Source organism: Ostrea edulis, chromosome 6 (assembly GCF_947568905.1).
Source record: "Ostrea edulis chromosome 6, xbOstEdul1.1, whole genome shotgun sequence".
NCBI lineage: Eukaryota > Metazoa > Mollusca > Bivalvia > Ostreida > Ostreidae > Ostrea > Ostrea edulis.
In genome coordinates, this window is record NC_079169.1 from 18,074,962 (window position 1) to 18,087,109 (window position 12,148).

The window sequence follows — 12,148 nt, forward strand, 5'->3', positions numbered from 1 at the left end:
CAAAGCCGCACATCAGTGGAGTGATCGAGACCCTTCGAGTGCAGTATCTTCACCATATGTACAACAAAATACAAGAAAATGTGTAACCTTTAATATGGACAACAATGAAGTGTATCTGTTACCCGAAGAAAACCGGAAAAGTATCTGGATGACTGTAGCCGCTGATCGATATCGATTTCAACGCAGGATTCGAGAAATGGAAAAAATGTTGGACCCTATTTTAAAAAGATATGTGTATTGGTGTTGTGTGTGGGAGTTATGTATTTGAAATATGTGACATGAATAAAATTGTTTACACGAAAGTTGTGTTTAGTTGAGTCTCTCAGAGAAGGGTTTATTTGCTGAGGAATCCAGAAAATCCTAAAGGTAGAGTGAAAATCGAATCAAATAAAGTGTTTTCTATCGAATAGACCTTATGAGATGTTTTTATGGATGTACATGGTCGAGAAATAAATTTTTAAAGAGGGGAAGAAGAAACATCGGGTCTCGATTAGACCTCTTTGATCTTCGATTATTTATATACCATGCGACGTAGCAAAATAAAAATAAGTTTAATGAATTCCGCGCCCTAGAATCTATCAGATTAAATCTACCATGCACAAACATCGTATGTCTAGAAAAAGAAAATGAGAAAAAACTCTTCTCGAAAGCACAAATCCGCCATTTTGACGGCCGCCATCTTGGCTTCGTCTCCGAAGCGAGGGATGTTTTCTAGGAGGTCCGTGCTTTCCTGATATATACCGGCGCGCTCGCCAGTTCGCTTCACTGGTGATCCAGCACTGCTTTTGTGAAGATTAGAAGATTTAAGAAGAAAGAAGTTATAGAAGATTATTGAAGATGGCTGCAAGAAGAGAACCGATCTACAATTTCCAGACCTTGCCTGGATTCCGATACCGGCTGGTAGTGGTGGCTGAGGAACGGGTAGGGGAGAATTGGGTCGTGCGTTCTCAGAACGACCTGAGCACCTTCTCCCCTTTCGACCGCAATGGGGCCCGTGAGATCATCGACCGAGTGCGGCAAGAGTATGAAGGGAGGGGCCGCCGCCGCACTGCTCGGATGTCTACGGCTACAAGACCACGACGACGGGCCCCACAGCCACCATCACCACCCCCACCTTACTCCCCGGCGACACCTGCATCACCACCACCAGCGATCCCATCGGCACCGGAGGAATACAGCCCGGTGCCGATGAACGAGTCGCCAGCGTCACCGGTGGAGTATTCACCGAGGTCACCGTCCCCGGCACCACCTCCAAGCCCGGCCCAGAGTCCGTCGCTGTTGGTCCCAGACACGCCGCCACCATCACCACCAAGACCAGCAGCCCCGGCAAGACCCCCACCACCTACCATCCGGTCTGCAGGGAGGACTCCGCCATCGAGACCAGCCCACGCACCTGTGGCAAGTCATCCCCCGAGGAACCACCCTATGACTGTCCCTGGCTGGGCAGATAGGGCGGTTCCTATCTGGTTTAAATGCCCTGTCTGCTGGCAAGACAGGGTACACTCCGGTATTACGTGTGGGGGATGTGGGCAGCGCCCACCTTGCTGCATGTGTGTGGAGCGTATAGAAGAGAGGAGACAGACCCGAGGACGGTGCCCGTTATGTCGGTTTACCAGAGCCAGGCATTGATCAAAAAGTCGGTCCTTAGGACCAAACGGCCCTTTTTAGGGCCACCCCACATGTTACGAAAAGATGCATTTATGGCAATGATTGAGAAACAAAAAATACACCAGTTGCACTTTATTAACAAATACATGTTTTAATGACAATATACACTTGTTGATCATACCTACAAGCAAAATCATGAATACATTGTCTGTAATGAGTCCAATTTCTTCCCGCTAAGCCACACCCAATCTTATAAGGGAAGGCTAAAGTCTTGTACGATAATGTGCCCAATTCACGTAAACATTGTTGAAACCATAGTTCTCGCTGTTCGGGTGTATCTCGATAACGGGGAATACGTTGAGTTTCTTTTCCGTAATCCCACTGGGCTAAGAAACAAATCACATCAGGCTCTGTAGCATTTGATAAGATGCGTAACGTGCCAGGTATTCCTCGATCAACTTCTATGGCTAGATTTCTATGGCCTAAGGGTCTCCGAGTAGCATACAAGTTACCCCACGGATATTTGTCAACAATACTTTGACTTAATCCATGAGGTTTTACCGTTAAACAATTACATCGACTTTCATAGTGAGTAAATCTCCCTGCAAATAAGTCACACTCATGCTGTGAATGATGCGTGTCGAGACTGCAGCTTTCGTTTTTATAAGTCACATTCACGAGGTGTGTTTGTTGAGTGTCAATCATGGGGTTTCTTTGATAAGGGTTCACCACCCCATTCAAAGTGGCATTAAAATAGGATGAAATAGGTTTTTCTCTATCGATCTAACTATCATTGAGGTTTCTACTGCCTCACAGACGTGAGAAATGAAGTTTTAAAGAGGTCGGGAAAGTGCGTTTGCCCTCGACTCGACCTCTTTGACCTTTGATTATTTATATACCATGCGACGTAGCAAAATAAAAATAAGCTTAACGAATTCCGCGTCCCAGAATCTATCAGATTAAATCCACCATGCACAGAAATTGAATGTCTAGAAAAAGAAAATGAGAAAAAACTCTCTTCTCGAAAGCACAAATCCGCCATTTTGACGGCCACCATCTTGGCTTCGTCTCCGAAGCGAGGGATGTTTTCGAGGAGGTCCGCGCTTTTCTGATATATACCGGCGCGCTCGCCAGTTCGCTTCACTGGTGATCCAGCACTGTTGTAGAAGATTTTTGAAGAAAGAAGAATTGAAGATAGAAGATGAGCCGAGTACCGAGTCCACCCATCACGAACCACAACGTGATCCCAGAACACCTTAAGGAAGACTGGGATGCAGAACTTCGCCTGGTGGAGCGGCCCCCGGGGCGCATTGTGTTCCGGCCAGATGGGGAGTTTGAGTGGCACTTCTTCTATGAAGGAGTGCCAGATGCCCCCCAAGAAGCCATTGAAGAGGCGCCACCGAAACAAGAAGGCAAAGAAATAAGGGGTTTACCTCTTACACACCCCGGCCCTTTTCAGGGCCACCCACATCTTATGAAAAGAGGCTGTATATGACAATGCTTGAGAGAAACAAAAACTAACACCAGATGCAGTTTTATTTTTTATTAAGAAACTCGATAAAGTTAGTTTTGATAGTTAATAACTTGCCGTGTTCTTCATAGTCTCCCGTCATGTAACGTAGTCTTTCGGATGCGAGACTATTCTCACATACTTTCCAACATCGTAGGGGATGAACGAGAGACCTCATGTTAGGATATATTTTTTCGTGTTTCATTTGAATCAATCCTCTTAACGTTTGTTGATCTCGGGTCATGATCAAATACTGGTATTCACTCTGAACGATTTTAACAATATCCTCTGGTCCTGCATTGTCTAAGATAAAAGTCCATTTCCTAGTTTTAGGATATCCTTTATAAACTTCTTTCACTAGTTTGACTCTTCTATAAACTGGCACGTATTCCATCTTTTGGCAGACTGATTTTTTATTGTGGCAAACCCGTCTTATATAGGTACACACAACACAGATTTTTTTTTTTTTAATTTTTATTTTGTAAACAATTAAACATTTGAACAATTACATCAGTGACAAGTTAATACCATGACATTGACAACTTTGTCCTTTATGGGTTCTAGGTTTACGAAATGTCTCTTTAAACCATTGGGCTACATAACGATCTCGTTGTAACGCCGTGCCTTTCCAAGGAAGTAACCAATCTTGAACCGTTTTTCTTTTACGATGACGTTGATGTAGATAATACACACAATATTGTCCACAGACATCCGTGTTCAAAGTTTGATAACAATTTGTGTTATGAATCCAAGTGTCTCCGTGGCGTCGCATAAACTCTTTGATTTCTTGATGCATCGGGGGTAATCCGTAAGAATCAAAATATTCTATGATGGGACTGTTCAAATACAAACAGACCCAGTGGGCTCCAGGGCGATGATGAGGGTCTGTATTGATCACGATCGCTTTTTGGTGGGGTAAGATATCCGGTAATACATCTCTAGGATACACACCTCCAAACGCAGGGCCTAAATCTCGAGATAAGACGTCTCTCAATTGATACGTGTCCATCAGTAATCGATGCTGACTTCTCGTTGTTTGTTGATTTCTAGCAAATTGTCAAAGACGGCATACACCACGCAGTTTAAGGTCGTCGCTATGCTGTCGGCAAATTGTACTTCTACTCTCACTTCTACTCTGTATGAGATGAAATTTATCCGCCTGAGCTTCTTGATCTTTGATGAAATCCATACACCATAGGGTGTAACCGTTTTTATACTCTTCCAGAGTAATGTCGGGAGCCCAATCTTGTCCTAATTTTCCCAATCCTTTGTACAGACTTAAATACGATCTCAGATACTGATCGGCCGTGAAATTCGGTTCCAGGGGACGAGTTTCCATCATGTCTCCATTGATACTGACTTCTAATTTTTTGATTTTCTGATTTTGGAAATTAAACGGATTTTTAGCATCATCCCCGTTAAAGGCGGCGTTTTCCACAAACCCCAAGAGGATGAGTTTGGGCATCTGGTCTTGGAATAGGTGATTTTCGATTGGGTCCCGGTGGGGATCGTGAACGTTTTCACTTCCACTCTTCTCAATGGATATTTAGCTGTTTGAGTACTCAGCTGTTGATTGATCAGATTGATGATCGTTGGAGTCGGTTTGACTTTTCTCACCCACAAGATCATACTTTGAGTGACTACTTTCCCACTACTTCCGACATCGGTCATCATGTAGAATTGCGGTCTGGCACGATTGAATCGGAGACGTACGTCTACTCCGTTCGGCAGACATTTCTCTTGCTGAAACAAATCCAGATGTAAACGGTCCATCAAGACAATTTCCTTACTGTTATTTATTTTGTGGTGACGTTTTCTCAACCCCACATTCTGAGAATCGTCGGGATATATTGGGGTCGGTAGCATTGCATTGATGGTGACTTTATCACCAACTACGTTAAATTCCTTTGGAGGTTGAACCAGACCAGAATACTCTCGATCCTCCATTTGACCGGCGGTATCTTTTTCCCACAAGGTACAGGTTCTCATCTGAGTTTTCTGAGTTTTGGGGGCATAAGACAGTAATTTTTCCAAGTAGGCTTTGTACAGATAAGTATCCGTTCCGGGGGTAATGACTTTGCCATTGAGACTCACATCGATTTCACTGAATAAGGAATGTAAGATGTTATTGACCGGGGTGGAAGTAGAACCCGCTCCCGTGAGAGCCGGGAGTCCCGTCTGCTTTGGTGAATTTACAGACCATCTGGAGATACGATTGAGATAAATCTAGATATTCATCTCCTTGGCCTTTGATTTCAAATTCAATGGGAGCCGTATCCGAATTTAACGTACTGGAAATAGGATAATATTCCATCCATTTAGAGTCTTCTAAAGTGACGTTTGTCGGGGGAACTTTAAACAGTTCCAAACTGTCGGTCCCACACGCGCAGGATTCTCTGTGCATCATTTTTGAACGATGTGTTACTGATCGTTGTTAGTAATCAAATGGGTTCACCCCTCTCTCACATCCCCTTTTTATAGGTTCAGTCGAAAATGTCGAGAGATCGCTTCTTCTTACCCCGGACCGGTGCATGGGGCTTTCTTTTACGCGGTCCTCCTAAGAGACGTTGTTGAGAGGGGTTTTTGGACTGTCTCTTACGATGCCCTCGTGCACCGGCCTGTCTTTTACGGGGTCCCCCTCTTGCTAAGAGACGATGTTTGGCCATACCGGCTGTATTCTTAGCGGCTCGTATACCATGTGTCTTAAGAGCGTCTTTGAGAGATCTCTTATTTTCTAAAACATCTAACCCCGTCTTTGCGGCGGCCGTCAAAGCTTGTTTAGCACCCGTTTTGAGTAAATCGGTAAAAAAGCCTTTTCCTTTCTGTTTTCTTCTTTTCTTTCTCCTCATAGTGGTTGCTAACGCCTGCCTTCCGTGAGTTCTGAGCGCTTGTTTGAGAGATCGTTTATTTTCTAAGACATCTAAACCCGTCCGGTACCCGGCTTTCATGGATTGTCGTGCTCCTCGTTTCACCATCCCTGCTAAAACACTATCCCCTTGACGGGATCTTAATTTTTGTTGAATTCTCGGCATGGCCATACGACCCGTATTTTTGATGGCTTGTACTCCGTGTGTCTTGATGGCATCTTTGAGAGACCGTTTATTTTCTAAGACATCTAACCCCGTTTTAGCGACTGCTGATAAAGCACTATTAGCTCCCGATTTGAGCAAATCGGTGGATAAACCTTTTCCCCATTGCGTGGGGTTAACCTTTTTGAGGAAATCGATGTAACTTTTTCCCCCTTGTGGTGGCGGTATTACATTGGGCACCGTGAGAAATCCTCCGATGAGTTTACCGGCCGTGTTAACAATCCCATGAGCGAAATTTTTGGACCAATCTCCAAAATATCCATCGCCTGTTTGTGGTGCGGGGCTCCCTCCCAGTAACCCCCCAACGACCTGACCGATCACGGGAGCCGCTAGTTTACCGACTGTTTCTAAGAGACTACCCCACCCATGACCCCGCTGGTGTAATAAACCTCGTTGATACTGCATCTTTGTCGAGACTGACCCCTTTCAGAGCCTTACCCGCTTTTTATACTTTTTGCGACCCCTCTTTTTTCTTTTCATGCCTTTGCCTCCTTGAACGGCGCCGGCTATGGCCGTAACCAGCATGGGAAGGAGAATGGAAAATAGTCCGTGTCCTTTCTGTCGTCTGACTCCGCGATGATACTTCATCGTCACACGACTTTTCTCTTCAATACACTTTTCGGAAATGAAGTTTCACGATCGTTCTTCCATTTAAAAAGGGCATGGGGGTCTCGAGAGAGGTCATGATGTGAATATCGATGGTATCGAAATGTTTTTTACTCAGTTTCAAATATTCTGCTCGGATAGGTTCCCATTTGGCTTGTTGTCTATCATCTTGATGAAAGGTACAAGGAACCACTCTTAATAATTTCAATTCGTTGGACCCCACCACCTGCGGATCCACCACATCGCAATACACGTACATGGATTTCAGATTTTCGTACAAATCCATGGTATGGTTAGCTAAGTAAGTCACGTTCAACCACGTAGTCATAGGTTCATTGGGAATGATGAGTTTCTCACTCCCTATTCCGAGTTTGTAAGCTAAGCCAGTGGGAAAACGGATGGCTAAGGCTGTTTTTTTTTAAGTAAACTACCATGAAACTGATACATGACTCGATCATATTTCTCGAAGTACACTAATTTCATAGAATTCTCTTCTCGCGGATCGCCGAGTGTTTTCCATATCTTTTTGAATGTTCTGTACAAGGCTTCATTGATTTCATCGATTAAAGCCGTGGAATGAATGTAAGCCCCGGGTCTAAAGTGAATTCGGTAAATAGTCATCATAGCATTGAGTGGAATGACATCCGCCCAATGCGTATGGGTCCAATCAACCACTACAGCACAACGATTTAAAGGGATCGAGTTTTTTTTTTGGTCAGTGTAAATCGCCCCCATTTAAACGTATCTGGATTTTTAACATGATTGGCGTAAGCTGAAGGGATAAGGATGTCAAAATAAGCCTCTTCCTCTGTAATGTTATTCAAGGCATTGGTATACATCATTTCGGTTAGCCCTACTTCCCATTCTCCGTCCGTTAAATCCAGGGTTTGTGGTAATAAGGTTTTAAATTGAGCAGTCGTATTATTTGAAAAAGCTTCCATAGACCCGTCACTGAGGAGAGTCATGTAAAACCCTTCACGGTGAGCCATGATGATTCAAATGATGACCATGTCTCCGTTCCTTCTCTATTTATACTCATAACACAATGAACATTTTCATATTTTATTGAACATACAACATAATGTTAATACACAATTTACATGTCATTCTTCTTGATCGCGTCCACCGCTGCAAGTCAACGAATGTAGAAAGGAGTCTTCCATCTCTAGTGTTCCTCTCTCGACTAAACGGCGGCGCATCATCAGATAGTGTCGGGTTCCCCAGCAATCAGCCACATAATACCCCTCCTGTAATCTGTCTTTGAAATATCGGAGACAGTCCTTGGAATTGTCAAACCAAGGACTCTCAATCAATGTCCATTCCGATTCGTGTTGTCGTCCGAAACATCCCCAATGGGCTTTCACTTTCCAACGAAAATCTTGATACTTGGTCTTCATGATAAACGCTGACCATCCATGAGGTATCAGTATACGTTTGTACAAGTACACAGGTTGATCTAACACTTTGTGTTGTTTACAATGTCTCAAACACATCTTCTTATCCGCAAACCATGCCGTTTTCTTTCCCTCTTGTTTCCATGCGTACTGTGTGTTAGCCATGGTGAACTGGTGGCTCTGAAGAAGATCGTTCCTGTTTTATACTCGGGCTCGCTAACGTCATTTGTGGACTAGGCATGACGTATCCTACGAGAGAACTTAATGTGACCATCCAAAAATCACGATTGGAATCGCCTAAGGCTAACATCACGACCGACGTAATAATGATTGTTAAACACAGGAATAATTGTGCAAAATACACAATTTCTGCTCGAGGGACTTTTTCACCCAAGAATTTCCATTGGACGGTCATGGCAGAATGAGATCCGCTCGCGGAATCCATGAGTCAAAACTAGGGGGATATCCTTTCCAACGCACTTTGACTTCTGAAATGACTTTTTTCCCCACGCGGCGCTTTTTATACCCTAAGATCTCCTCCACTTCGTAGACATCGTCTTTTTTAATTACTGCTTGTAATTCTTTATCGTAAAACGTTCCTACTAATTCTTCTCCATGGTCGTCTTTAATTCGATATACGTTGCGTCCTGGAACTTTTCTGGAGATGGTAAACAATTCTGTCGTCCAATTCGGTAAATAGCCTTTTTCAAATGTACGTTTCGCTTTACTGATCCGTACACAATCTCCCGCTTGTAATGAAGAGGTCGATGATTCTGTTTTCCGTACAAGGTTTTCCATACTTTCAAGACGTTCTTGGCATTGACTTGAGCAGGAGCTCTCTGAATACTGCGATGATACGTGTGATTGTAACCGTGTACCAGATCGGGTAAGACATCCACATACCGTCGTGTTTTATGACGTGTAAAATATCGCCACATACGTGCTTTCAGGGTGCGTTGAAAACGCTCCACGATACTGGCTTTGGTTTAGGCATTACGCGTCGTAAAGAAATGAATGGATTTGAAGGCTTGCAGAAATTCTTTATTTGTGAATTCTCTCCCTTGATCCGATTGAATGCGAACGGGGCGACGTCCGTCTCGAAATATCCATTTGAGGCCTCGTATCATTTCTTTCCTCGTTTTTTGTTTTAAAGGTACCACCCACGCATATTTCGACAACGCGTCAATCGCACACAATAAAAACGTATACCCATCATTGTATTTTTTCAAGCTCGAGACGTCGGCTAAATCTAACTGCCATTGTTCGTCTATATCCGTCACTCGCGTCTGTTGTCTTTTAAATTTCCGACGTATGGGCTTATGTAGGGTATACGTATCCTGTTCTTTGAACCATTCTCGAATTTGAGCAAGAGTAATCTTATGACCTAATTTACGCACTTGACGGTATAAAGCCTGTACTCCTCCATACCCTGTCTTAGGGTCGTAATAAAGTCTCTGTAAGATCTGATTCGTAGATTATTTCATGGTAGGGTTAACCATTTTCCAATTTCACGTGATGTCTTTTTACTAGCGTCCCTGATATTTTTAGGGGTCATCATTCGTCTGGGAGTTTCATAGAAAGGTTGGTCAAAACCCGAGATTTCTTGAAATCCGCTCTCATCTTCATCTATAGGTTTAGGAGTACTGATTTTTCCGGGCTTGTCCATCGCTTTTATAACATCACGATTGGTCACATATCCTTTAGGGGCATTCGTTTCTTTTAAAGCTTGGGCAAATTGCTGTAACCCTGCAGGGGTTTCACGATGTTTCAAAGGTTTTTGTCTCTGGGACTCGCTGATTAAATCCACGATATTGGAATCGGGGACCTTATGTCCTCTATAACTGATTTCTCCTTCTTTACTCCAAGTTAAGACTTTGGATTTCTTGAGATGATCGCGTAATAAACCCGCTTTCTTTTGACCCGGTTTACTGACTTTTTTGATAATCTGATCTTCTAATGCATTGGTATCTGCGGCTGTGGCAAACCCAGGAGTTGGTATTCCCACAGGCGGTGTCGGTGGTAAAGGTTTAGACGGAGTCTGTTGTCGTGCTTGTTGTAAATATTGTCGATATCGATGAAGTTGATGGCCATACAAAGCTACTTTTTCCCCCTCGGTTAAATCATCTCGATGTTCGATGTCATCTAATTCACTGCGTAACCCCACGGTCGATTGAAATTCGGGAGGTTTGGGTAATTTTCCCTTCAACTCATTCAGCATGGCTTCGGGTACTAATACCATTTTACGACTCATCTTCTATTGGGATATTTGCAAATTTTGTTAATTCCACAAACGAATGAAGCCAAGCCCCCTTTCTGATTGAGTAACGCTCGTCGTTTTTTCACGGGTTGCGGCTGCACCATGCGTCTTAAGATGTGCTTCTTAGGACCAAGTTGTCGCTTCTGAGCGGAAGTGAGAGGAATCACCCCTTTTAATATATTGTACACGATCTCACAAATCTTTAGAATGCAGTCATAGGAACAATATTTGATGGCCTCTCTCTTTAATTTGGAGGAATAATGAGCCGCTAAGGTTTGCAAGAGGGGTAAATGAGGTCTTAATCGGGATTCACACTTCTTCGTATCAGCCATAGTGTAATAATGAAGGTCTGTGCACATTCCTCCTGCTTTTTATAGTGTTACGCGTTCGGGTGCTGGGGATTGAAACGCCCGTGATGAACGGTCTCCTCGTGACGATCGCGACTACTTTTCAAATTGTATTGCAGAGGACAATATCGACATTTGTATTTCAGCTTAGGGGTCGATGTGCTTAAGGGAGTAAAATGTGCCATACCCCCAAAGGCTTGACCAAAACTGGGTAAGGCTGTATCGGTGGTTCTGGAAGTTCCTATGGGTCCTCGCATGGCTCGTTCCATTTTCTTTTCAGCTAATCCTTGTTTCAGTTCTGCTAAAGTCTTCGTTTTCCTGGGCGGGGTATTTTGAGGTGTCATATATTTCGAAAAAGGGATTTTCACGATGAGTTTAGGGTTCTTCTTCTTCTTAGGAAATTTAGCCATGCGCAAGAGATAAGGAGCCAGGACACTGGTTTTAGGATCGAGGGTCTTCCGGTGAATGATGAGTTTCGGAACTCTCTTAGAAACTTTAGGAATGTTCTTTTTTCTTTTCTTAGCTAAGGCTAAGAGGGAAGGGGGTAACACACGTGTTTTCTTTTGCTTCACGACTCTCGCCACACTACGGGGACGTCTTTTACGTTTTTGCCCCGTTTCCCATTTAAACAAATGATGGTCCCTCCTAAGAATCCGGCTCCACCCCGTTTCAAAATGGCTTTTTTACGATCTTCCTCATTCGCATTCTTATTGGCAATGACATTCAAGTCATGACGATGTGCTTGAATGAAACGCCCCGTGAGTTTATTCACGGGTAAGACTCCTCGTAATAAATTTTTAGCGCCCATGGCAAACCAGTTGAGTAAGGCTTTACGTCCTAATTCAATGAGATGGGCTCGTTGAACGGGATCCCGTTCCCGCTGTAAACGTCGTAACGTTTTCACTAATTTACTTTTGGCTGTAGGTCTACCCATGATGAAAGTTGTTTGTGAAATGAAATGAATAGTCATTCATAATGATATTTATACTCTAGGTGGCATGTGCACCGCTAAGGTAGAAAAGAGTTGACTTCTTAATCTTAAATCCTCGGGTGTCTGAGGACTTAAATCGACCAGTAAATACCCGTGAGGAATACTGATGGCTTCATCATACGCGGGTAATAAATGAGGCATTTGTAATTGGCGACTTAATACCCCAATCTGAGATTTATCTCTAGGATTTTTAAACAACACGAGATAGTGGGCATTCAGACTGATAGCACGATGTTGCACGGCCCGATCAAATAGATTTTGCGTGATATATATAACACTGGTATTACGGTGATGCGCTTTGCGCGTAAACCAATCTACAATAGATTCTATGGCTTTACCCCCCATC

At 43.6% G+C, this 12,148-nt stretch overlaps 1 protein-coding gene across 1 annotated transcript; it reads left to right on the plus strand.

The window, feature by feature from the left end:
• The first annotated feature begins 837 nt into the window (after positions 1 to 837).
• On the plus strand, positions 838 to 1,629 carry LOC130047201 (uncharacterized). Its single transcript, XM_056141809.1, has one exon. It carries the CDS (start codon positions 838 to 840, stop codon positions 1,627 to 1,629), a length of 792 nt encoding a protein of 263 aa, XP_055997784.1.
• Positions 1,630 to 12,148: the final 10,519 nt, after the last annotated feature.

What these genes read in the sequence shown, in the direction of transcription:
- LOC130047201 (XM_056141809.1), top strand. Translation starts at nt 838, where the DNA reads ATGGCTGCAAGAAGAGAACCGATCTACAATTTCCAGACCTTGCCTGGA.